Source organism: Pongo pygmaeus, chromosome 1 (assembly GCF_028885625.2).
Source record: "Pongo pygmaeus isolate AG05252 chromosome 1, NHGRI_mPonPyg2-v2.0_pri, whole genome shotgun sequence".
Taxonomy (NCBI): Eukaryota; Metazoa; Chordata; class Mammalia; order Primates; family Hominidae; genus Pongo; species Pongo pygmaeus.
Genome location: NC_072373.2, coordinates 95,936,304 through 95,963,177, shown reverse-complemented (window position 1 = coordinate 95,963,177; position 26,874 = coordinate 95,936,304). Strand labels below are relative to the sequence as shown.

At 50.3% G+C, this 26,874-nt stretch overlaps 1 protein-coding gene and 1 pseudogene across 9 annotated transcripts in view; one reads left to right on the top strand and one right to left on the bottom strand.

The window, feature by feature from the left end:
* The first annotated feature begins 3,213 nt into the window (after positions 1 to 3,213).
* IL6R (interleukin 6 receptor) overlaps positions 3,214 to 26,874 on the top strand; it is a 76,254-nt gene continuing 52,593 nt past the window's right edge. For 2 of the 9 annotated variants that reach the window (XM_063660186.1, XM_054460451.2), the window contains exon 1: positions 3,219 to 3,641. In XM_063660186.1, coding sequence (XP_063516256.1) covers positions 3,557 to 3,641 — 85 coding nt within the window. In that variant the 5' untranslated portion in view covers positions 3,219 to 3,556. Of the gene's footprint in view, positions 3,642 to 26,874 lie in introns of all 9 variants that reach the window. The other 7 variants (XM_054460464.2, XM_054460471.2, XM_063660169.1 and 4 more) reach the window with 7 other exon arrangements.
* On the bottom strand, positions 12,266 to 26,284 carry LOC129011884 (26S proteasome non-ATPase regulatory subunit 8-like; annotated as a pseudogene).

The window sequence follows — 26,874 nt, the reverse complement described above, 5'->3', positions numbered from 1 at the left end:
CTGCACTTCTCAGAATAATCGTTGTCCCTAAAGATGGATTCACATGGTGAATAGAGAATAAAGTGCATAGTTTTAAACTCTCACAGTTGAGAATGGCCCCAACACATCAGCCCAGACCTGGAGGTTGGGGGCAGCGTGGGAATTTAAAAAGACTACTTTGAGTCAGGGTATCTGGGATCTTGACCAGCTCTGTCACCAACTGCCTGTGCCATCTTTACCAAACAACTTCTCTTCTTGAGGCCTAGCTCCTTATCTGAAAAGTGAGGGAGGAGAAGCAGCGATGATGACCAAGTCCCTTTTGGTTTCAAAATAACCTTACATATTTATTCTGTGGGTCTCCTATAGACTTGTGCTTTTGACAAACTTTAAGATGCTTCATCGCTTCAGGTGAAAGGTGAGAGAGGACTTGCTTGCTGGGAGTCAGCCTAGGGCTTCCTCCTTTACAGGAGACGGAGGGTCCCTGCAGGAACACCGGTGAAGGAGAGGGTGTCCCACACACCAGGTTCTGCTCTCTGCTCTCCCCTCACAGACTACAGAACACCAAGTGCCTGCTGCCATGGTCTGTAGTGTCTTTGGTCCTGGGTGCCCACCGAGCCCTTGCTCAGTGAGAGTCCTGGGCCAGGAGCCAGACCTCACCCTAGAGCTGCCAGTTACTAGTAGTGCAGTTTTGAACAAGCCACTTTACCTCTCTTAGCCTCAGTCTACTCATCTGAAAATTGGGGGCAATGCCTCCCAGCATTCAGGATTGAGAATTTCAGAGGAGATTGTGTATGTGAAGCAATTTGTAAGCAGCACAGTTATCTGAGAAGTGTTCTGGCTCAGACAACTAAAGTCTTCATTGTTCCTTCTGTTGTCTGGGTGAGGGCAGGTCAGGCTGAATTGTGCAGGTATGCTTTCTTCTCTTTCTTTTTTTCTTTTTCTTGAGATGGAGTTTCGTTCTTCTTGCCCAGGCTGGAGTGCAGTGGTGCCATCTCGGCTCACTGCAACCTCCGCCTCCTGGGTTCAAGTGATTCTCCTGCCTCAGCCTCCTGAGTAGCTGGGACTACCGGCATGCACCACCATGCCCGGCTAATTTTTGTATTTTTAGTAGAGATGTGGTTTTATCATGTTGGTCAGGCTGGTCTCGAACTCCTGACCTCGTGATCTGCCCACCTTGGCCTCCCAAAGTGCTGGGATTACAGGTGTGAGGCACCGCATCCGGCCTGGCCAGGATTAAATTTTTTCATGTGAACCACAACACTAAAAATTTGTTTATTGCTGCTCTTATCTTACAAATCAGGAAATAGGGGCTCAGAGAGGTTAAATAACTTGCTTAAGTCACACAGCCAGCAAGTGGTAAAGCTGGGATGTGCATGACTACAGAGCACACAGGCTTCCCACCAGTAGATTAGAGAGGGGGAGGTCTGCTTTGGTGCAGAGACAGGTGGGATCTGTGATGCCCGTTCTTGGTTTCAACATTCTTTTAAACTCTCCTATCTGAGCCTAGGACTTTCTGCAGCCTTCCTGTTTTAGGCTGGCAGCTCGCAGTCCCTCTCTGGTTATTTTCAGGTCTGTGTGTGCTACAGAGAGGAAGGGGGCAACCACAGTGGGAACCGCTTTCCAGCCCTGCTGCAACCCCTTTTGAAATAGCAGGCAAGAGGGCTGGTGGCCTCCACCGTGCTCTTCTGTTCCTGTCTGTGGGCATGGCTAAAGCAAACAAGCCCACCCACACCAGCTCCCATCATGCGGTGGGTCAGTGCATGTGCTTGGTTCTGTCTGGCACCGCTGATGGGTGGCTCCTACAGAAAGATCCAGATGCACGGGGTCTGAGGACTGTTTCAGAAGCTCTGTCCCTCCATGCCTGGCCCTGTCCACTTGGGAGTTCCATTAGGCCATGCCTGTTCCAGCTGTCCCAGGATCTTTGATCTGGGTTAGGATCGGCCTGAAACCAAAGGTAGAAAAACACATTCTAATGAGCAGTTGCTGGTCTAGAAGCTTCTCAGCCTAAACTTTATTTCAGCATTTTTCTTTCCCTCCAGATTTAGCTATGAGGCCATCCTATCAGCTTTAGGCTCTGGGGGGATCCTTGAGAGAGTTCCCCTCCAAGGGACGGACAGATGGTCCCCTTCAAAGTCCTCGTGGTTGCTCAAAAGCCAAGTGCTTGTTTCTTTCTTTTTTTCTCTCCTTCCTTTCCTTCCTTCCCCTCCCTCCCTCCCTCCTCCCTTCCTTTTCTTTCTTTCTTTTTTTTTTTTTCCAGACAGGGTCTCACTGTCATCCAGGCTGGAGTAGCAGCCCCTAATCACGGCTCACTGTACACTGGATCTCCCGGACTCAAGCAATTCTCCCACCTCAGCTTCCCTAGTAGCTGGGACTATAGGTGTGCACCACCACACCCAGCTAATTTTTAAGTTTTTTATAGAAATGGGGGTCTCACTTTGTTACCCAGGCTGGTCTAGAATTCCTGGACTGAAGCAATCCACCCACCCGGGTCTCCCAAAGTGTTGGGGTTACAGGCGTGAGCCACTGTCCCTGGTGTTAGTGTCTGTCTGTCAAGTCAGGAGGGCAGCCATGCACGTTCTGATGTCTACTGAGCACCTGGGGCCCAGACCGTGTGTCGGGTGTTTAGGTGCCATCCACAGAACCTTCCTAATAACCCTGGGCAGCATAGGCTTTCTTATCTCTGACAGATGAGGAAATGGAGACTCAGATTCTGAACCGAAGTCACAGACACAGTAGATGGTAGGTCTAAATGGGGACCCAGGTCTATCTGACTGCAAAGTCCAAACTGTTTCCTTGCCTCTGCTGCAGCCTGCGAGGAGCAGCTGGGCAGAAAGACTGTGCCTTTACGGTGAGTCTTCCGATGCCCAAGCCTCACCCCAGACCGATGAAATCAGAATCTCTGGAGACCCGACCCAGACGTTGGTGGGTTTTAGGGCTCCTGGCTGATTCCAGTGGGCAACCGGGCTACCAAGGACTGCTTTACCCTAAGGGTAAGAGGCACATCGCCTCCTCGAGGGCTCTCCAGGTGTGCCTTTCACAGGGTAATCCTGTTCACGAAACCAAAAATCAAAACTAGGCCACTGCCCACTGGTGGCTGATACGCCCTTTTCCCATCAACAGAACCGGGAGGAAGGGCTCTGGTGGGGCTGGCGGTCCCCTGTTCTCCCCGCTCAGGTGCGGCGCTGTGGCAGGAAGCCACCCCCTCGGTCGGCCGGTGCGCGGGGCTGTTGCGCCATCCGCTCCCGGCTTTCGTAACCGCACCCTGGGACGGCCCAGAGACGCTCCAGCGCAAGTTCCTCAAATGTTTTCCTGCGTTGCCAGGACCGTCCGCCGCTCTGAGTCATGTGCGAGTGGGAAGTCGCACTGACACTGAGCCGGGCCAGAGGGAGAGGAGCCGAGCGCGGCGCGGGGCCGAGGGACTCGCGGTGTGTGTAGAGAGCCGGGCTCCTGCGGATGGAGGCTGCCCCCGGGGCCTGAGCCCGCCTGCCCGCCCACCGCCCCGCCCCGCCCCTGCCGCCCCGTTCCCATTAGCCTGTCCGCCTCTGCGGGACCATGGAGCGGTAGCCGAGGAGGAAGCATGCTGGCCGTCGGCTGCGCGCTGCTGGCTGCCCTGCTCGCCGCGCCGGGAGAGGCGCTGGCCCCAGGGCGCTGCCCTGCGCAGGGTAAGGGCTTCGGGCGCACCTGGAGGGCTGGGGCAACTGGCGGCTGGGGGAAACTGCCTTGGCCACCGCAGTCTGGGGGAGGCTGGAGGGAGGAAAGGAGGTGCGACGGATCCCCTTTTCTGTGGCTGCCTTGAGGCCCCGCGGGCACCTTAGCTGTGTGGTCGCGGGTAGTGGCTCTTGCGCCCCCTGCTGCGCTTGCTCTCTTGGCCCGGAGCTCTCCCCGGAATGCCCGGTGAAGCTGTGCGGGAACCCTGCGGTCTGTGTACAGGACTGTGTCCTTGCAAACCTGACTCTCGAGTCTCCTTCCCAGTGCCCCCATGAGCCTTTACACAACCGCGTCCCAGGTGACTCTAAGGGGAGACGGCCCGAGAGGGCGCGCCCCAGCGGGGTGATGTACCCGCCTGGGGAGTCCTTTGTACCAGCGCCCCTCTTCTCCCTCTGCGTTGGGGTCCACCTCGCCTGGTCCTCCCTCCGCCCCCACGGGTGCATGTGTGGATGACAGTGCCCTGACTATGAAGGGACTGACATCATGGGCGCTGAGTCACGGATCTTCCCGCGGCACGGAGTCACTTTGGCAGCCACCAACTCTGGGAAGCCAAGTGCCCCAGTCCTGGGAATTGAGTCGGGAGACTGACAAGGGAGTGAGACCTCCTGGGGCTGGCACGTGCTGGACTGCCCTCTAGAAAAGAGAAGGAGCCGTGAGGGAGAGGGCAGAGGCACTTATTGCTCCTGTTGACTGTAATCTGCCCCTGGCAAACCAGGCTTTTCTTGGGCTCTGGCCGCATGCCCAGCTGCGTGTCTAGTCTCTCTTCTGGAAGAGCTGGGCAACTGGCTCTCCAGAGGTTTATTTTAGGGTCCAAGTGCTTCTTTGAGGACACAGCAGAAAACTAAAGGGCAGCTGACAGACTTCTGGAACAGCTGACGAGGCTGGGGAGGCTGAAGAGGCTGAAGGCTAAGATTTTCAACCACTAGATCACACTGAGTTCCAGTCCTAGGTGAACATTGATCTTTCCCTTTGAGGAGGTGACTTTCCGCAACTAGAGGCTGAGCTGGAGTGTCTCTCTTTGCTTTGTGGATGGTTGTGGTCCTATGATTGGAAGAAAAAAAGAAGGGATTCCTTTTTCAATACACATTTATAACTCCTGCCAGTAACAGCCACTGTTGATTGGGGCACCCATTCAATGTTTTCTAATCCTCCACTGTATCTACATACAACTTTGTTTGAAAGAGGAGACTGAGGTTCGGGGAGGTTGGGATGGCAGGTTGTCAGGCCCCGGTGATGGAGGCCAACCCCTCCCGTGGCTCTGTGCTCCGGTGTGGTAGATGTCTAAGTCTCTCAAATATAGAACTAGATCAGCAGGCAGAGCTGGGGGCATTGGGGCAAGCTGAGAGTCACTCTTGTCTGGCTAAGTGCTGGGACAGAAAAGGCTGAGGGAGGGAAGTGGAGGCCCAGGCTTGCCCATGGTGGTGTTAGAGGGATGCAAGACAGGTTCCAGGACTCGGATGGCCTCAGGAGCAAGCAGGGCTCCCTTGGCTGCCTCTGTTGCTGTCACGCCAGCCCAAGGCTCCTGCCCCAGGGAGGTTACTGTTACTGCTGTAGTTGCCACCACCTATTGCTCCTGAGTGGATGCTAGGCCCTTCCAGGGCAGCCAGTTACAGTCAGTTTTCCATTTCCCTGGTGCTCAGGAAGGATAGGAGAGGTGGTCTCATGGCCTGGACAGCCCATGAAAGGCAGAACTGAGAGATTGGGGAGGAAGTGAAAGTCCTCCCAGCTCAGAAGGAAAACGCAGAGAAGCAGAAATACGCAGCCCCTCTCCCACACCCACACAGACTCAGCCCACAAACTGGAGAGTAAAAATAAAGAAATCGTACAGGAAGCATGGAGCAAATGACTGTGAGATGTTTCGCTTTAGAGAAGTGAGGAGCAGAGGGGGAGCAGAGGTTGGAGTTGGCTGAGAGGGGAAATCCGCAGGTACAGCCTGCGGGGCTCTTAGAGCCCAGAGGTTTGTTTTCCTCGGGATCAGCTGCCTCCCACACACCCTGGAGCTGCCAGGACTTCTCAGGTGTACTCCTTGTCTAAGGGCCTGGACTAGCTGGGACTTAGGCTTCTGCCAGTTCCAACACTCTGGTGTTGGAAGGCTGGACTTGGGTGACTCAAGTTCCCTATTCCTACTGCAATGCAAGAAAATACACAAAAGAAGTATGTATACCTTTAAGTATCTCAAAGACCTATCTCAGCTTCTGAATTTCCTTCTAGGGCAACCTCTTCCTGCCCCCAATACCCACATACATGCCTAGCCTCACCCTAAATCAGTATTTCTCAAAAGCTTAGTTCTGAGCCTAGCATCAGATTTGGTGTGTGTGTTGGGTGAGAGGGTTTTGGTAAACATGATGATTTTTGAACCCTAACCCAGATTTATTAAATAAGAACACCTGGGAATGAGGCCTGGGGCATGTCCTTTTAAACAAACTGCCCCTTGTGATTCTTAGGCACTGTCAGGTTTGAGGACGGCTGCCTAAATGGTGTTATTGAGGAACTGAATGAAGGCCCTCCCCCCTCGGGCTGTCTGTTGCCAGAAATCTCTCCTTGCTTTGGCTTGCTGCTTGTTTATTCATTGCAGCAAACATTTCTTGAGTCCATGTAAAGCCTATGAGGCCTGTGTAGGATCAGCTATGCAGACTCCACCCTAAAAGGAGCCTGAAAATGGTCATGGGTAAATCCTGAGAAGGACTGAGGAACCCCAGACTCTGACCGGGCCACTGGGTACCAACTACCCGTGAACAGATTGTCTGGCTTGGGGTGGGGGGTGGTTAGAGAGAGGAAGTTCCTCTGACTGAGGACCAAGATTCCAAGGCAGCAGGCACACTGATCCTGACCCTGACCCAGCCCTCAGCAGCCGGGGTAAACAAATACTCCCCTCACTGGGTATTTGTAGATTACACAAAGTAACCTAGGTGCTCACTGCTGAAAATATACACTCCCTTCCCCCCTGTCCTGAATCCCGGTCCCACCTGGCCTGGAAGCCACAGACCCAGCAAGCAAAAGAGTTTCCAGTCAATGAATCTAGTCTGGATTGAAGCTGTGCTCTGTAATACGGTAGCCACTAGCCACGTGTACCTATTTAAATTTAAATTATGCCAGCGCAGTGACTCACGCCTGTAATCCCAGCACTTTGGGAGGCTGAGGCAGGAGGATCTCTAGAGCTCAGGAGTTGGAGACCAGCCTGGGCAACAGGGTGAGATGCCGTCTCTACAAAAAGATTTAAAAAATTAGCTGGGCACAGTGACATGAGCCTATAGTCCCTGCTACTCAGAAGGCTGAGGTGGGAGAATCACTTGAGTCCAGTCTGCATGGGGCCATGTTTGCACTGCTGAATTGCAGTCTGGGCGACAGGAGACCCTGTCTCCAAAAAAATTAATTTAAATGAAATCAAATAAAAAACGTAGTTTCTTAGTTGTACTAGTCACATTTCAAGTGCTCAACAGTCACGTTGCTAGTGGCTGCCGTACTGAACAGTGCAGATACAGATCTCTTCCATCATCGTGGAAAGTCCTACTGGACAGTGCTGGGCTAGAGTGCTAACCAGTTTCTTCCAGAGGTTTTCTGTTCTCTTTTCCTTTATCCCCCTCTGCCTTCTGCTCTCCTCCACCTGAACACAGCTCATTTTGTATAGGTGACAGCTAAGGTCTTCAAGCCAGACACATCTCTGCCCTGCACTGCCAAGTAAAAATGATAACACCTTGGGCAAATGATTTAACTTCTCTGACAGCCAGTGTTCTAGAAAATAGAAATAATTGTATTACCTCGAAGGGTGGTTATGAAGATGAGATGAGCTAAGTAAGGTATTAAATAGAGTGTTTACAGAAGTCCCTAGCACACAGCAAGTGCTTAAATAAGTGTAGGTGATCATTCATTCACTCCAAAAATATATTTTGAGCTCCTACTCTGTTCCAGGCACTATTCTAGGAGCTGGAGATACACCGTGAATAAAAGAGACAAAAACCCCAGGCTTAGTTGAGTTTCCTTCTAGTGTGGGAGACTATTAACAGGATGTAAATTAAGTATGTGGCATGCCAGCGCGTAGTGCTAAGGAGAAAAACTAAAGCCGAGAGGGAGACAGACCCCATGTGTCTGTCTTGGATGGGAGGCCAGGGAACGCCTTGCTGAGAACGTAATATTTGAGTGAAGGAAATATACAAATCTTTAGAGATTCCCTATATGTCCATCTTGGGCAGGAAAATTCTTGCCTCCTCTTTAACAATGTGTACTACCTGAGGGTGTGTTATGTTCTGGTGCAGAGGGCTCTGTGGGGACACATGGATGTTCCCTGCCCTGGAGAAGTATCTCTGGGGTAACAAGTCCTCGGCCCTTTAGCTCCTTGAAGTCTAGCAGAGGGAAGTGCTAAATGCCAGGTCATAACTGCAAGTCTGCAGGTGGGATCCTTGAGGGCTGCATTGGCAAGGGGGAAGGTGGCAAAGAAAAGCCTTTTTTTTTGAATACAGGATCTTACTCCTGTAGCCCAGGTTGGAGTGCAGTGGCACAATCACTGCTCACTGCAGCCTCGACTTCCTGGTCTCAGGTGATCCTCCCACCTCAGCTTCCTGAGTAGCTGGGACTACAGGCGTGCACCACCACGTCTGGCTAATTTTTTGTATTTCTTATAGAGACAGGGTTTCGCCATGTTGCAGGCTGCTCTGGAACACCTAGGCTCAAGCAGTTCACCCGCCTTGGCCTCCCAAAGTGCTGGGATTACAGGCGTGAGCCTTCGTGTCCAGCTGGGAGGTTTTTTTGTGTAGTTAATCTGTGTTCTTTACTCTCTTCTCTTGCCTGGGATCTGAAGAGGTCAAAAGTCCCTGGCAAAGGCAGAGGCTTTTCTGCCACTGGGTTCAGGCTTGACGTTAGCTGGACCTCAGCAGCCTCCCCCACTCCTGCTCATCCCTTGCCAGCTCTGTCGGGTGCTTTCTACTCTTAGGAGTGTGTCCCTGAGGCCCTGCATCCAGCCTATTCTCCCCAGCACCTGTTCTCTGAATCAGTTCCCACTCCACTTCCCAACCGCTTTCCCGAAAAGCATCCTTTGGTCTTCCCTCTCTATATGATGGTTACAATAACTGTTACCATTTATGGTGTGTCAACTGTATGCAAGCAGCTGTGCTAGGCCCTTGGCATCTGTGATCTCATGTAATCTTCAAAACAGCCTCAGGTGAGAGAAGTGCTGGCCCCATTGCATAGATGGTGGGCTGCAGGACAAGATGAGAGGCCAGTTTTGCATATATAGAAACAAATGTCTTTTGTTTTCATTTTTGTTTTGAGGCAGAGTCTCTGTCTCCCAGGCTGGAGGGCAGTGGTGCAATCTTGGCTCACTGCAACCTCCGCCTCCCGGGTTCAAGCGATTCTCCTGCCTCTGCCTCCAGAGTAGCTGGTATTACAGGTGCACACCACCACACCTGGCTAATTTTTGTATTTTTAGTAGAGATGGGGTTTCACCAAGTTGCCAGTCTGGTCTCGAACTCCTGACCTCAAGTGATCTGCCTGCCTCGGCCTCCCAAAGTGCTATAGGATTGCAGGCGTGAGCCACCGCGCCTGGCCGCAACGGAAATGTCTACTAGACAATCAAGAGAGGATGCTGATAAGGAGTTGGATATGGGAGTCAGAAATTTGGGAATGAGGACTGAGCTTGAGATGTAAATGTGGGAGTCATGTGCTGGCAGACATTATTTCAAGCCCTGAGAGTGGCTGAGGTCCCCCACATCTATTCATATGCCTTTTGGTCAGTGGAATGTTTTGCAATCCACATCACTATAAATGAATTTCCTCTGTCTCTGAGAGAGGCAGCTGAGGTAGCAGAGAGAAAACAGCTTTGGGGGCAGGCAGTCCAGGCCTGTCTCCCCTTTAACTGCTTCACCAGCTAGGGGACCTTTGGGCAAGTCACTACAAGCTTTAAAGGATAAAATACTTTTTGAGGCCGGGTGTGGTGTATCATGTCTGTCATCCTAGTGCTTTAGGAGGCCAAGGCAGGAGGATCACTTGAGCCCAGGAGTTCGAGGCTGCAGTGAACCGTGACAGCAACACTGCATTCCAACCTGGGTGACAAAGCAAGACCCTGTCTCAAAAAAAGAAAAAAAAGTATGAAATACTGTAACAGACAAAAATGCATGCTTGATAAATGTTATTGATCCTAAGAGCCTTTTTTTTTTTTTTTTGAGACGGAGTCTTGCTCTGTCGCCCAGGCTGGAGTGCAGTGGCGTGATCTCAGCTCACTGCAACCTCCGCCTCCCAGGTTCACGCAGTTCTCCTGCCTCAGCCTCCCGAGTAGCTGGGACTACAGGCACCCACCACGACGCCCGGCTAATTTTTTGTATTTTTAGTAGAGATGGGGTTTCACCATGTTAGCCAGGATACTCTCGCTCTTCTGACCCCATGATCTGCCCACCTCGGCCTCCCAAAGTGCTGGGATTACAGGTGTGAGCCACCATGCCTGGTGAGCCTTTTTTTTTTTTTTTTTTTTTTTTTGAGACAGAGTCTCACTCTGTTGCCCAGGCTGGAGTGCAGTGGCACAGTCTCAGCTCACTGCAACCTCTGCCTCCCAGGTTCAAGCAATTCTCCTGCCTCAGCCTCCTGGCCTCAGCTGGGATTACAGGCGCCTGCCACCACACCCGGCTAATTTTTTTGTATTTTTAGTAGAGATGAGGTTTCGCCATGTTGGCCAGGCTGTTCTCGAACTCCTGACCTCAGGTGATCCACCCACCTTGGCCTCCCAAAGTGCTGGGATTACAGACGCGAGCTACCGCGCCCGGGCTTTAAGAGCCTGTTTTGATGGGAGGAAGGGGATGCTAAAATGTGAGGACTTTCTCCCAGAAAAGGAGAGAGAGGCACTAATGCAGTGGGGATAATAATTACAATCGCTCACATTTTTTTTGAAAGATTAGGTATGTTCTGAAAATAGTGCTGAGGTTTTTGCATTAATTATCTAATGTAATCCAGACAACATTTGAAGTGCCTATGGTTATTATTTCTATTTTATGGTTGAGAAAAGTGAGGCCTAGAGAGGTTGAGAAACAAGCCCAAAGTCACACAGCTAGTGAGTGACTGAGATAGGGTTGGAACTTGGGTATATCTGAATCCTGGGCTTGACCTGTAGACCCCTGCTCCTGTGGACTAGGAAAGAGTTTACTTATTTTTATTAAACAAAGAACTTCCTCTTTTTTTTTTTTTTTTTTGTATTTCATTATATAGATGTACTGAGTTTATGTACCTGGTTCCCCTTTTTTTTTTTTTTTTTTGAGACAGTCTTGCTCTGTTGCCCAGGCTTGAGTGCAGTGGCACGATGTTGGCTCACTGCAACTTCTGCCTCCCGGGTTCAAGCAATTCTCCTGCCTCAGCCTCCTGAGTAGCTGGGATTACAGGCATGCGCCACCAAGCCAGGCTAATTTTTATATTTTTAGTAGAGATGGGGTTTCACCATGTTGGCCAGGCTGGTCTCAAACTCCTGACCTCGTGATCCACCCACCTTGGCCTCCCAAAGTGCTGGGATTACAGGCGTGGGCCACTGTGTCCGGCCACCCGGTTGCCTTTTGATGGATGTTTAGTTGTTCCCTTCTTGCTCTTGCGGCCCCTGCTGTGGGGAATAACTTTGCATATGCCTCTTGTCGTGTGAGTGCAAGTACACCTGCAGGATATATTCCCCGAAGGGGAACTGATGGGCAAAGGCCATGAGATTTGTCCTTGTGAGACAGAATAGAAGTTGCACCATTTTATACTTCCAGCAACATTGTGGGAATGCCTGTGTCCCTACGCCCTTGCCAAAAGTGTGCTATTAACCTGGTATCTACACAGACAATGGCTTCTGTGTGGAATTAATTTGCATTTATCTTATCTGAATAAGATTGTATGGGTTTTTTAATGTATAACTGACATTTGCATAATCTACTATGACCTGCCTGTTCATATTCAATGCCAATTTTATTTTGATTGGGTCATTAATCTTATTGTGTACAGGAGTTCTTGACATATTAACATGTCATACATGAGTTGTATATTTTTCCAATTTTGTCTTTGACTTTTTTTTTTTTTTTGGTGGTGGGGGTGGTTTTTGCCAAGAAATTTCTTTCTTTCCCTCTCTCTCTCTCTCTCTCTCTTTCTCAGGGTCTCACGGTGTCACCCAGGCAGGAGTGCAGTGGCATGCTCATGGCTCACTGCAGCCTCAATTTCCTGGGACTCAAGCGATCCTTCTGCCTCAGCCTTCTGAGTAGCTGGGACTACAGGCGCACACCATCACACTTGACTAGTCTTTGTATTTTTTGTAGAGACGGGATTTTGCCACGTTGCTCAGACTGGTCTCAAACTCTGGGTTCAAGCGATCCTCCCTCCTTGGCCTCCCAAAGTGCTGGGATTACAGGTGTGAGCCACTGCGCCTGGTTGCAATTTTTTTTTTCCAACTAGTTGAATTTACCAGTCTCTTTTATAGCTTCTAGGTTTTGTGTCATACTTAATAACATCCTTCCCATTCCAATATTTTATTTTATTTATTTTTTGAGAGAATGTCAATCCACCTTTATTGGAGGAAACCTTGCACTGTAACTGTTTTAAATAATGTGTGCCCTGCCCCAACCTGTGCCTGGTGGGCTCAGAGGATCGTCTCCAGCTGCTGGGCATACTCGGTGACCTGTTTGGCCAGTTCTGTGGAGGGAATGGTAGTGTCTTCTGGCTCCTGCTGCTGGCTGGCAAAACTATATTAGTTGTTGGGGCCCAGGACCCACCCTCACTTCTTGGTGTAGTCGGTCATCTTTTTGGGTGTGTTGAAGAAGAGGATCTGGTGGCCTCGGTAAAAGGGATTTTCTCATAGGCTTTCTTGATGCACCCGGCGATCTCATCTCTGATAGTGTCAAGCAGGATGTCGATGAAGACAGTGTAGCTCCTGGCGAGGATGTTACCCTTGGCCAGGAACACTTTGTTGTAGCTCCCCTCCATCAGGTATTGCTCCAGGGACACAGGGTTTTTGGTGTAGACATTGGTCTGGATGTCCTTGGCAGGCAGCCACTCCAGCTCCATGTGGAACTCAGCCACCCGCTTTTGGGACAGCAGGAAGAGGAGGTTGAGGCCCAAGAGCTGGTGCATGTAGGCGACTGGGGAAGCTGTTCCTTGTAATCAAAGTAGCAGCATTTGAGCTGGGTCATGTGGCGCTGGAAGGAGGGGATGACCTTGCATAGGATGCTCCACTGGCCCCGATCTTCAGTATGTCACGGGCCGGAATGAGCTACTGTTTGGTCAGCTTGGTCCCTGTGGTTGGCAAGAAGTTGAGCTCCAGAAGAACTAGCTTGAGGCGGCCCAGCTCTTCCCTGCGCTTGCTAAGATTGGGGCTTTTACGGTTCCACTCGCCCTTGAGTTGCTTGTACTTCCCGTCCGCAGCCTGCAGGACAGGGCCCTAGGTCGCCTTGGGCCCGGAGCTCAAGGCACCGGCTGCACTGTTCACCTCCACCCCATTCCAATATTTTAAAAGATTCTCCTTTTCTGATATTGTTAAAAGTTTTAAAAGTTTAAATATTTGATCCATTTTGAATTTATTAATATTATGGATGAGGTATAAAGTCTGACTCCAGCTTTTTCTTTCCAATTGTCACCTGACATCCCTAAACAGTTTATTGAATCCATCTTTCCCCCACCAATTTTCAAAGTTACATTTTAAATCTACCAAATTCCTGTATACTTGGGTTTATACTGCCTCTTGGCATAGTGAGTAGTTAAAAGCACAAATTCCGAGGCCCAATTGTCTGGACTTGAATCCAGGTCACCCCTAATTAGCTATATAACCTCAGTTTCTTCTTCTGTCAAATAGACTATTGAGAAGATCAAGTTAGTTAATCTATGTAGCACACTTAGAAACTGCCTGTATGTGTAGCAAGTACTTAGAGTAAGTTATTTTTTTAATGTGGTAAAATACACATAATATAAAATGTATCAGCTGGGTGCAGTGGCTCACACCTGTAATCCCAGCACTTTGGGAGGCCGAGGCAGGTGGATCATTTGAGGTCAGGAGTTTGAAACCAGCGTGACCAACATGGTGAAACCCCATCTCTACTAAAAATACAAAAATTAGCCAGGTGTGGTGGCGGGCACCTGTAATCCCAGCTACTCCGGAGGCTGAGGCAAGAGGGGAGGCAGAGGTTGCAGTGAGCCACGATTGTGCCACTGCACTCCAGCCTGGGTGACAAGAGTAAGACTCCATCTCAAAAAAAAAAAATAATAATAATAACCATTTTAAAGTATACAGATCAGTAGTGCAGACTAAACAATTTTTTATTTTTATTAGTTCCAAACTTTCTAGTCTCTTCCATAATTTGGTCTCCCTATCCATGTGCCAGTATCGCACTGTTTTAATTATGTAGTTTTAGTTTTTCCTTCTTATTTTTTTAGAGACAGGGTCTCACTCTATTGCCAAGGCTGGAGTGCAGTGTCTCGATCATAGCTCACTGCAACCTTGAACTTCTGGACTCACGCAATCCTCTTGCCTTAGCTTTCTGAGTAGCCAGGACCACAGGTGCGTGACACCATGACTGGCTAATTAAAAAAAAAATTTTTTTTTTTTGGTAGAGATGGAGTTTTGCTATGTTGCCTAGGCTGGTCTTGAGCTCCTCGTCTCAAGAGATTCTCCCACCTCAGCCTCCCAAAGTGTTGGCATTACAGGCATGAGCCACTGCACCTGGCCAAGTAAACTTTAGAGATTAATTAGGGAACATTGATGTATTTATAATGCCGAGTCTTCCTATCTCCTGGTAGGCCTGATGGGGCTTATGATGAGGGAGGAGGAGCTGGGGCAGGAGAGCCCGACATTCAGGTCTCACTGAGGGGAGACGTGCCCATGACACTTCCATTGGAACTGCCTCCTTGATGGTGATGTGGAGTGAGCTGGACCAGTGTGTGCGTGCATGTGTGTACCCAAGCTCGTGGCACATGGGGGTGCGGAGGGGGTGGGGATGGCTCAGCAGTGATTGGAATGCAAGAGTGGGGACTTTGGGGCCTGTATGAAAAAGTGTTATGGCAGAGTGACACACCTACAAAAGAGTGTGGTCAGCATAGGTCTCACACTGGGTGAGTTTTTACAAACTGAACACATGCATGGAACCACCACTCAGAATAAGAACTGAACAGAAGCATCCTCAGGGGAGCCCTGAAATCCCCCTATGCACACCCCTCAAACCTCCCCTTATCCCTCCCAGCTGCTCCATCCACACCTCCACGTGACTTCTTAAATCTTCAGCTTTGCTGCCTCATAGCTAAGGGGGTCAGGGAGGGGAAGCTGGGGGGTCTGTAGATATGGAATGCGGGTGCGTACATCAGGTCCCTACCTCTCCCTGCCCTCCTGCCACCTTCCAGAAGCACATAAAAAAAATCTGACTGAGGGCCAGCCTCCTTGTTATGCTCTGAGACTGTGCTCAGAGATAGAAGACAAGACCCCCTGGGCCATGCTTCTGGGAAGGCAGAGGGCTGCGTGTTAAGCCTGGACCGAGAGTCCCAGAGCCCAGCTCCAGTCCTGGCTACACCATGCACTGTTGTGTGACTTCTGGGCCCTGGTTGTCCTCATCCACCAAAATGAATAGGTTGGCCTGAGTCGTCCTTAAGAGTCTTGTATAGCCTTAAAACAGTGCTCCTTATCTCAGCACCCTACTCCCTGGCTGTAGCTTCTCCTCATTGTCCCTTTCAGGACCAAAATACTGGGTGTATCCATCTGCGGGTACCAATGGCTTTCTTCTAAGGCCCTGCTGCGTCCTGCCTTTAATCTCTTTATTTCTCTATCTGCTCCTGGGGTTAGGTTTGGGCCAGGGAGTGGATTGTTTGCCCTCCTTAGATATCCTTTCTTTTTTTGAGACAGGGTCGCCCAGGATGGAGTACAGTGGTGCGATCTCGGCTCACTGCAAACTCCATCTCCAGGGTTCAAGTGATTCTCCTACCTCAACCTCCCGAGTAGCTGGGATTACAGGCATGCACCACTATGCCCAGCTAATTTTTGTTTGTTTGTTTGTTTGTTTGAGATGGAGTATCACTCTTGTTGCCCAGGCTGGAGTGCAGTGGCATGATCTCAGCTCACTGCAACCTTCTGGTTTCAAGCGATTCTCCTGCCTCAGCCTCCCAAGTAGCTGGGATTACAGGCACCCGCCACCATACCCGGCTAATTTTTGTATTTTTAGTAGAGACAGGGTTTCACCATGTTGGCCAGGCTGATCTCAAACTCCTGACCTTGTGATCCGCCCTTCTCTGTCTCCCAAAGTGCTGGGATTACAGGTGTGAGCCACTTCGCCCGGCCTAATTTTTGTATTTTTTGGTATGGATGGGGTTTCACCATGTTGGCTAGGCTGGTCTTGAACTCCTGATCTCAGGTGATCCGCCAGCCTTAGCCTCCCAAAGTGCTGAGATGACAGGCGTGAGCTGCCGCACACGGCCTTAGATATCTTTTCCTCTAATTAGTTTATAATCTCTGAGAGTTGACCCAGGTTGGACCTTCTTGGACTGGAGCCAGGTGGTTATCTCTGATGCTGCCAGGGGAGGATTAAATGTTTTATCTCTTGAGTTGGTCACACGCGCACATGGGTCTCTGAGTCAGCATTGAGCATTACCTGTTCATGGGTCCAAAGGAGCCTCCCTCCCAGACCCTCTCTCCAGCAGTATACAGTCCATCGTGTGGATGGGAGGAAGGCAAGGCCAAGGTAAATACTGACTCAGACAAATACAAGCAGGTACAAGAAGTACAAATACATATGTGGGGGAGGAGGGAGCAGGGGCCTGCCAGCCAAAGCTAATCATCTGAGAAGAGGGGGTTGCGGACAGGTGGGGCTGGGAGCTGAGTCAGAGAAGGTCGCTGGGCCTCCGGTTAGAGCCTGGGAGCCTTGACTTGCTGCAGCCTGCGGCCTTGCCTCTTCCTGGACAGTGGCCGAGGGTGCCCTCTGAAATGTTAAGGAGAAATGAATGGGCCCAGATGGTGGGGTGACCTGGGGAGGATGCGAGATTTGGAGTCCAAGGGGAGGCAGTTTTAGGCTCTAACTCATCCTATACATGCTACGGCTGTGGGGGAAGGGAGAGAAAGGCCAAGGGCACGACTCCTGGCTCCTGAGCGTCCCCAGTGCCCCATTAGGTTGGCAGCTGCAGTGATGGCGCTGACCCCCCATTGTGCACACCCCTCAAGCCTCAGCATTCCCTTCCCTGGGCCTCTGAAGGGTGGAAAGATGTGAGAAGAGCGGAGAAGAGGAGAGGAAATTGGGAGAGGGGGAGAGAGAGGGTTGTGGGGAGCCCAGAGAAGGGAGCTGGGGGTGGAGCATGGAGAGGTACCTGGGCCAAGGAGAGAGAGCCTTTGGCCAAGGCTCACCTGGGTCCAGCATGGATTCCCTCACGCATGAGCTGTGTGAATTTGGGCAAGTTCCCTAACTTCTCTGATCTCTTGTTGCCTCAACAATGAAATGGGGACAAGACTTCCTCCCTGGCAGACTTTTTGTGAGTAGTGTGCTCTTAGGGAAAGCCCAGGGCACAGGGTAAGTGTCCCAGTTGCTAATGATTGTTATGGTTATTATCACATCAAAGCCAGGAGTCAGTCTCGGTCCAAAGATGGAGAATGCAAGAACAGGTGACCAAGAGCACTGGGACTTGTCCTAGCCTTCGTGGGACCAAATTCTATACTTGTTTCCATGTGGACACAAGGTGTCCACAGGCTTCTCCTGGAGGCTTCTCAGCACCCACCTACTTTTAGATCAAGACCATTATTGCTGACAGGGGACCTTTGTTTCCTCTGTGGCCCCTTCTGAAATCCTATGCCTTTGCAGCCCAAGAAGCTGGGTTAGGCTGGGGGCCTCCTGTGCTGCCAGCTGGACTGGGCAGCGGGGACCTGCGTCGCGGCTCAGAAACCGGGGTGGTGGGATGGGATTAGCAGGCACGAGCCAAGCCTGTGTCCTCAGTGGCAGGCCAGGCAGCTGGTTCACCGCTTACATAAACGGGGCCAGGAAGCTGAACTTGTTTTTGCTGGCAAGAGCTGCGGCAAGCTGCAAGAGAGTTGAGAAATATGTGTCTCCGTGTGCGTGTTTTTCTCTGGTTATTGACATTTGCAAGTTTACTTGAAGAGGGGGAAAAAGTAGAAAAACAACAAAGCTGTTTGGATTCCTGGCACCCAAACTTAGGTCCCAACTGGGGAGGAACCCCACTTTCCCAGAGCTGTGCTGCAGGGTCCCCAGACCAAAGGGTGTCTGGGCCATGGTGGGGGTCCCAGTGTCCCTGGGAGGGGGATTCCTAGGCCACCGGGGCAGGGAGATATGGGCTTGCTTGTTGGGAGTTACTAGGACCTAAACTCTCTTTCCCTTGAGGAATGGGAGGCAAGGGAGGTTGTGGGAATTTTCCCTCCCCTAGAGCTCTCCAGGGAGAAAGAAGCATTTTTCTGAGGGCACTGGGATGATCTGGTCATCATCCTTCTCCCAAAGCCATCAACTATTAAAATAATAAATCCACTGATTAATTATGTGTTTTCAAGCTGAGTATTGTTTGCTTCCTGCCCTCTGAGAGCTAATGATTGGGCGCGATGGGATGCTAGACCGCAGGAGTGGGGGCCTGTGGGGGACCTACAGGTCACAGTCTGAACCCTTATTTCACAGAGAAGGCCAGTGGGCTCTGCCAGGGGCGGTGACATGCCCATGGCTGCCTGTGAGTCATCACAAGACCAGGAATAGAACTCAGGTCACCTGACAGCACAGAGCTGTTTCCTCTACACCAAGGGGCCTCCTGCTTGTGGAGATGTACTTTATTTTATTTATTTATTTATTTATTTATTTTCGAGAAGGAGTCTCGCCCAGGCTGGAGTGCAGTGGTGCGATCTCAGCTCACTGCAGCCTTCGACTCACTGCAGCCCCTGCCTCCTGGGTTCAAGCGATTCTCATGCCTCAGCCTTCTGAGTAGCTGGGATTACAGGCACACGCCACCAAGCCTGGATAAGTTTTGTATTTTTAGTAGAGATAGGGTTTCATCATGTTGGCCAGGCTGGTCTCGAACTCCTGACCTCAAGTGATCCACTCGCCTTGGCCTCCCAAAGTGCTGAGATTACAGGCGTGAGCCACTGCACCCTGCTGAGATGTACTTTATATTAAAGAACAAATCAAGGCAGACTGTACGTTTGTGTCAGCCCAACCCCACACAATTAATAGTCAGTGATTAAACTGACCAGACCAGACCAGGCACCAACACTGACTGTTGAGGAGGAGCTTGGGGGTTTGTTTTTGGGAGGCAATACTGCCTCCTTTTGTGATCTTAGTCCCAGGTGAGGTGCTTCCTTGTCCTCTCTGCAGAATCCCATTCCTTCTTAGCCTGGGCTGAAGGTGCTCCCTCCCTGTATGTGACCCCGGCCTTGGCGCAGTCATTGGGTGCTCTTCCTCCCTCCTGCCTCTGTGCTGCTTCATGATGCACAGGAGCCAAGGAGGGGCAGGGGACAGTCGGTTTTTTCTCAGGGAGATTGGAAGAGAACAGAAACAAGAAGCAATGGAATGCTCCTGTCCTGGAGGCTGGTGGGGCAGCGGGGAGAGGTGGGGAAGCCATTGAGCTTGCACATACTTTTGACAGGCTTGGCTGGTGCCTGCCAATCCCATCCCACCGCCTGGGTTTCTGAGCAGGGGCATGGGTCCTCACTGCCCAGGCCAGCTGGCAGCACAGGACGGCCTCCAACCTAACCCAGGCTCTTGGGTTGCAAAGGCAGCATTTCAGAAGGGGCCACAGAGGAACCAAAGGTCCCCCTGCCTGTGGAGTCAGGCCTGATCTCCTTGAGGGTGCTCACACCCTCCATGTTGCCCTGTAGGTCCTCCTTCCCTCCTTACTGCGTTTCAGATACTCCAGACACCAGCCCTCCCCAGAACTCTCACTGTTTTTTGTTTATTTGAGACACAGTCTTGCTCTGGGTCCCAGGCTGGAGTGCAGTGACATGATCACAGCTCACTTCAGCCTTGACCTCCTGGGCTCAAGTGATCCTTCTGCCGCAGCCTCCCAGATAGCTGGGACCACAGACATGTGTCACCATGCCCAGCTAATTTTAGAGTTTTTTGGTAGAGATGGAGTTTTGCCATGTTGCCCAGGCTGGTCTCAGCCTCCTGGGCGCAAATGATCCTCCCATCTCAGCCTCCCAAAGTGCTGGGATGACAGGCATAAGCCACGATGCCTGGTGACTCTCAATTCTTTTTTTAAATTATTATTATTATTATTATTTTGGAGATAGAGTTTCACTTTTGTGGCCCAGGCTGGAGTGCAATGGCGCAATCTCAGCTCACTGCAATCTCCGCCTCCTGGGTTCAAGTGATTCTCCTGCCTCAGCCTCCCGCGTAGCTGGGATTACAGGTGTGCGCCACCACGTCTGGCTAATTTTGTATTTTTAGTATGGGGTTTCTCCATGTTGGTCAGGCTGCTCTCAAACTCCCGACCTCAGGTGATCTGCCTGCCTCAGCCTCCCACAGTGCTGCGATTACAGGCATGAGCCACGGCGCCTGGTGACTCAGTTCTTAATGCCTTGCACATACTGTTCTCTCTTTATGGAATATAACTCCCTGTGGCTCCACTTATCAAACCCCCACTCATTTATCAAGGCCCCAATAAAATCTCTCTTCCCCCTTTAGAATAATTCATCCCACTTCTTAGTTCCCTCAGTATATTGGAGACATTTATATCAGGTTGGCCTGTATTATAGATAGTTTTAAGTTCTAGGGCTTTGTGAGGTTTAAAGAAGATTACGACATGGAAACGATAGGAAGGAGTGCCAGTGCATTGTAGATGCTCGGTAACTTCAATATGGAGTTTTTTTTCCTGGGTTAGGAACTTCTGAACTTGCACATCATGGGTGCACAAAAATTATTGAATTCTTGAAGAAGGGACAGGCATAGGCTTGCAATCCTGGCTCTAAATGCTGAGCAATTGCTCACGGACAAATGCTCAGTTGATTGTGTGCTCTTTGCTAAATTTCAGTGTGTGTACCAGCCACGCCTTCACCCCCGCCTGCCCCGTCTCCTAGGGCCTACTATGCAAGGCCTGTGTCAGGCTGGGGCGGGAGCATGAGAATGACTGGGCATATCTCCCAGGAGCAGGAAGGACTGCTCTCAGGAGCCCCCTCCTCACCTGGTTCCTCATCGTGTCTCTTCCTTTTGGCCCTTCTCTTTGGTAGGGCCTACTTAGGGAGGGCCCCAGCAGATTCCCAGGGAACAGAAAAACAGTGACAGATGGGAGGAATCAAGGCGAGCCCAGGGATGGTGTCTTGTGTCCACCAGGGAATCAGGCCTACAGGGGAAGGCTGGGCTATGGGTGCAGAATTCAGTGACAGTGACAGTGAGAGAACTCAGCAGTGCAAGGGCAAAGTGGCACTGTCTGGCCTGAAGGTGCTCGGAAGCTGCTTGTATTGAAAAATCCGCCCTCATCCCCCCACATCCCTCAGTGCCCACTGCGCTCTGCCATGCCCTCTCCCTCTTTCCTAGAAATCCTAACTCAGGCAGACCCAGGCTATGTAGCTTGTTTAATTAAATATATATATTCATTATAAGAGCAATACAGGCAACTTATAGAAAAATTCAAAAACTACAGAAAGACACAGGGAAGAGAAAGAAATCACCTCTAGCATCATCATTTGGAGAGGAGGGCAGAGGTAGTGAGAGGACACTTCTATGAATGTTACTTGTTCTGAGAGTCACGCATGAGGCTTCCCCACTGCCACCCGGCTGTCAGGGGTACTGAGTCAGAGATTTGGGTCAGGAGGCAGAGGGCTGAGTGGGTGGGAGAGGAGGGGCGGTGCTGCCCACTCTGACTTTAGCAAGTATATTTTCTTATGGTCTTTATGAGTATTTCTTTGATCATTCTGCATACAGTGCTTTTAAAAGCATAGTTAACACAGTGTTGTTCACAGGTTCTAGAGGAAATATATTTTGAAGCAGGGCTGTGACAGGCAATACTTGCCAATGGGTGGTTTATAATTAATCATTCCCTGTTTTAAAAAATAGTGACTCAGTTTTAAAGATTCAGAAAGCCATTACTCAAGTTCCTTGGCAGAGGAAGTGGCCATTATGTTGCTCCCTGCAGCTCTGCTTTTGTGGAAGAAGGAAAAAAAAAGTATTTTTATTTGGTATTTCTCTGAGCTCCTCAGATACTTTGGCCATTGTTAGTGAGTGCAGGAGCAGAACAGCCCCTGCTATTGTTCAGGCTGGCCGCTAAACATGGCAAGAGCTTCCCGCTGAACTGGGGTAGGGGAAATGACCAGAAAGACATTTACTGGATTTGGCAAAGGCAGAAGCAGAAAAGAGAGCTTCCTCTGGCTCCAGGAGTCTATTTCTTGCCTCAGCGGGCTCCTCTGCCCCCCAGCCTGGGGCCTGCCCATCACACAACACGAGAGGGCACCACTTAGACTCCTTCACCTGCAAACCGTGCTCCTGGGAGTTTTTGGTGCCCAGACCCTGTCCCTGTGGGCACCCCTAACATGCCCTATATTCAACAAACGTTCATTAAGCACCTACTGAGTTCTCTGACGAGTGATGATCAGGATCTTCCAGTGTTGTCACCATGCTTCGGGAAGGGACCTTTATATAGTTGAGGACTGTGCCATGTGAAAAGTGCCAGTGATTGGATGAGCCGCAGTGGTCCTTGACCCTTACCTTAGACCTTCGTGCATCCTGCACTTGTGTCTGTTGCGTGCCCTGTGAATTCTGATTTCTGCTAATCAGCTAATCAGCTGAGGAAGGGATATTGCAAGCATTGCACTGGGAGCAGTTCTCTTTGGGCACTGTTTCCATCTTTGTTCCTACAAGTTTGTCATTTGTGCAGGAACTTGAAATCCGTGTTAGGTTTTATCCTGACAGTTGCTTTATCAAGTGGAAAATGGAAAAGTGGAAATATTGATGCATTGATTAGAAATGTCGTTGCATCTTCCATATGTAATCGCATTCAGGCACTGATGGACTTCAAGATGTGGACTGGATGTGGTAAACTGCTGCCTCCATCAGGTGCTCATTGGAGTTCAACGCACTGGAGCGTGTGTTCAGTTGTGATGTAGCAGCACAAGCCACAGACAAAACCCCTCAGACACCAAGTTAAAGAAGGAAGAGCTTCATTCGGCCAGGAGCTTCGGCAAGACTCACATCTCCAACAACCAAGCTCCCAGAGTGAGCAATTCCTATCCCTTTTAAGGGCTCACAACTCCAAAGGGGTCCGCGTGAGAGGGCTGTGATTGATTGAGCAAGCAGGGGGTACCTGACTGGGGGCTGCATGCGCCGGTAATTAGAATGGAACAGAACAGGACAGGGATTTTCACAGTGCTTTTCTATACAATGTCTGTAATCTATAGATAACATAACCGATTAGGTCAGGGGTCGATCTTTAACTACCAGGCCCAGGGTGTGGCGCCGGGCTGTCTGCTTGTGGATTTCATTTCTGCCTTTTAATTTTTACTACTTCTTTCTTTGGAGGCAGAAATTGGGCATAAGACAATATGAGGGGTGATCTCCTCCCTTAGTGAAGGAAAAGGACACATGTCAAACACGCCAACACCAGCAGTTTCACTCTTAGGGAAGTTCTTGGGCAAGTGCATTGAGTGATGAGAAAGTTGATAGCCACCCTCTTTGATATGGCAAAACACTGGGAATGACCACAAACCTCCCTCAGTGAGAGAATGATAGGGTCACACAACGAAATATTACAAAGCAGTGAGACTGAATGAACTACATGTCAGTGAATCGGAGAAACATATAAATGAGGCCGGGCCAGGTGGTCATCCCTCTAATCCCAACATTTTGGAGGCCCAGGTAGGAGGATTGTTTGAGGCCAATAGTTTGAGACCAGCCCGGGCATGGTGAGTGAAACCTCATCTCTCCAAAAAAAAAAATAGCCAGGCATGGTAGCATGTACCTGTAGTCTCAGCTACTTGGGAAGCTGAGGTGGGAGGATGAGTTGAGCCCAGGAATTAGAAGTTGCAGTGAACCATGATTGTGCCACTGTACTTCAGCCTGAGTGACAGAGTGAGACCCTGTTCCAAGAAAAAGAAAAAAAAAGCAGCCAGGCACAGAGCCTCATGCCTGTAATCCCAGCACTTTGGGACGCTAAGGCAGGAGGATGGCTTGAGGCCAGGAGTTGAAGACCAGCCTGGGCAGTATATTGAGAACTTGTCTCTAGTAAAAATTAAAAAATTAGCTGGGCATGGTGGTGTGGACCTCCCAGTTACTCAGGAGGCTAAGGTGGGAGGATTGCTTGAGCCCAGGAGTTTGAGGTTGCAAAAAGCTATGATTGTGCCACTGCACTCCAGCCTGGGCAGCAGACTGAGACCCTGTATCACACACACACACACACACACACACACACAAACAAAGGAAGTTCACGAAAAGCACCAGCTGGGCGTGGTGGCTCACGCCTGTAATCCCAGCACTTTGGGAGGCCGAGGCGGGTGGATCACCTGAGGTCAGGAGTTCAAGACCAGCCTGACTAACATGGTGAAACCCCATCTCTACTAAAAATACAAAAAAAGAAAAAGATTAGCTGGGCATGGTGGTGTGTGCCTGTAGTTCCAACTACTCGGGAGGCTGAGACGGGAGAATTGCTTGAACCCGGGAGGTTGAGGATGCAGTGAGCCAAGATCGTGCCATTGCACTCCAGCCTGGGTGATAGAGCGAGATTCTGTCTCAAAAAAAAAAAAAAAAAGAAAAGAGAAAAGCACATCACAGCAGAAGACTATATTCAAACCATTTATATGAAGCTCAAAAATGAAGCAAAGTTAAGAAAAATGTAGGGATCCATGGGTGGTGAAAGTTAGGTTGGTGGGCTTTCCTGGGTATTTTATGCTTCATAAATTAACTTTTATGTATGTAGCTTTTACATACATTACATATATGAATTTGCATGTATTCAGTATTATGTAATACATTAAAAACAATGTTTGCAATGCTAAAAATATATTGTTGAAGATTCTGTGTGAAAGCTATACTGTAGTTGCGGCTTTTTATAACCCTTTCAAGCCCTCTGGGCAGTAGCAGTCCACCCCTTATTGTCCTCAGTGGGCTTCACCTTCTAGGGGACTCAGAATTTTTTTTTTTTTTTGAGACGGAGTTTCGCTCTTTTTGCCCAGGCTGGAGTGCAGTGGCGTGATCTCGGCTCACTGCAAGCTCCGCCTCCCGAGTTCAAGCGATTCTCCTGCCTCAGCCTCCCAAGTAGGTGGGATTACAGGAGCCTGCCACCACGCCTGGCTAATTTTTTGTATTTTTAGTAGAGACAGGGTTTCACCATGTTGGCCAGGATGGTCTCGATCTCTTGACTTGTGATCCGCCTCGCCTCGGCCTCCCAAAGTGCTGGGATTTACAGGTGTGAGGCCCAGCTGGGACTCAGATTTCGCTGAGGACCAGGAGAGTACTGTGTGCTGTGTCCTGGCCTTGCAGCAGTGAATGTGTCTCCCGTTTCTCAAGGGCAGGTCTCTGGGATGCCTGATTGTGTCTTCCTCGCCAGTGCCTGGCTGCTGCAGCCTCCTCAAATGTTTATCAAACACAGGACTTGCCCACCGTGGGAGAAAGTAAGGCCATAGGTGTCTCAGGAACCTGCCCAAACTCGCCTGGCTGCACGGTGACAATTCAACCAGCTTTCTTACCCAAGGTCTGTTGGTGACCAGAGAAAACCTTAGATGACCGGCTGCCATGATGGCCTTATATCTGTCCCTTTTCTGCCAGCCTCGAGGTAGAGGGTGCCAGGGAGGAGGGCTCTGGCTCCAGGTGTTAAAGTGAGAGGGAAATGTGAAGGGTATCTGTATAGCTAGACAGGGCCCAATGCCAGGCAGAGCTGTCTCTGCCCCTTTGATGTCTATGTCTCTGTCCCTGGACTGTGGCCAGTAGCCAGTGTGGACTCCAACCTCACCAGCTTTAGGGGTGTTATCTGCCTGGGAGTCACTGATCCTTACTCCCTCCTCTGACAGCCACCTTGGATGGGGTGAAAAGAAGGACAACCTCCAAGTATGAGATAAAAATGCCTCATAAACAAGAAGGGATTTGAAGGCCAGGCAGAGAGCCTTGTGCTGCTTCTGAGTCCCAGGAGCATGGGCGAGGAGGTGAGGTTAGGCACTCAGCAGCTGCTGGTCCTCTCTGAAATCTTTGGCCAGATTTATTGCTACTGCTTGCTAATAAATGGTTATGCATTTGGTTCGAAGAACCAAGTGTGCTTACATGAAAACTGGCTGTGTTCCCTGGCCTGTTTCCTTAGCTGGTTGGACTAATTTGATTGATTGGTTAATAAATGAGTCCAAGGTGGTTGGGCTAATTTTTATCTTAGATTCTATGACTCTATAACTGCTACTCAAAAAAAGTGTACTTGTTCCTTTAATCTTTAATCTCATTTTTCTTGAGTAGTAGAATACACCCAATTTTTTTCAAGGGGTAGAGAATGCATTTTTTTTTTTTAACCTTCCAGTTTGATCCCTAGAGTAAACACAGCATTGCTGTAGTAGATGTAGGGTACTGGAGGGAGCATGGAGCAGGGAACCAGAAGCCCTGGTTCCTACCCCAGCTGTGCATCTGGGCCAGTCTCCTGATTCCTCTGTGCCTCGGTTACCAACTGTATAACGGGCATTCTGCCATGAATACCCTACGATTTGGAAACCTGTGTACGTGTGCACTTGGGTGCCCGGCATTCATTCCTAACGGCATCCATTCATTCACACATTCATCCAGTACTCAGCAGACTCCTGCCATGGGCCAGGCAACGTCCCGGGCACTGGAATATAACGGAGAACAAAGCAGGGTGCCTATTCCTGTGGTGCTTGGAGTCTTGAGGGGAAGAGAGACAAAGAATTCGTAATTACCTGGCAGTGTGTGGGTGACGTGGCGCAGAATGAGGGCCTAGTGGAGCTGGGGGACCGGAAACGATCTTTAGGCCGAGACCTGGAATAGGAGGAATTGTCGTGGGGATGATGTAGGAAGAACGAGTGTGAGGAGGAGAGCGAGGGGAGCTGAGAGGAGGGCTCCACACCTTCTAAGGAGTGGGGAGAGATGAGGCCTCCAAGGACAGAAGGGCCCTGCAGGCCACGCTGAGGAGCTCGGGCTTCATCCTGTGGATGGTGGCAGGCCCTTGAAGGGTTTTCTAATCCAGGGAGTGGGGCGGCTGGATCGTGGCTTCAGAAGGCTCTCCCAGGCAGCTGGATGGTGAAGACCAGGTTGGTGAGGCCACCAGGAGAAAGCTGCCCTAATCCAGGCAGAGGTGACGGTAGCCTGGGCCACTTCA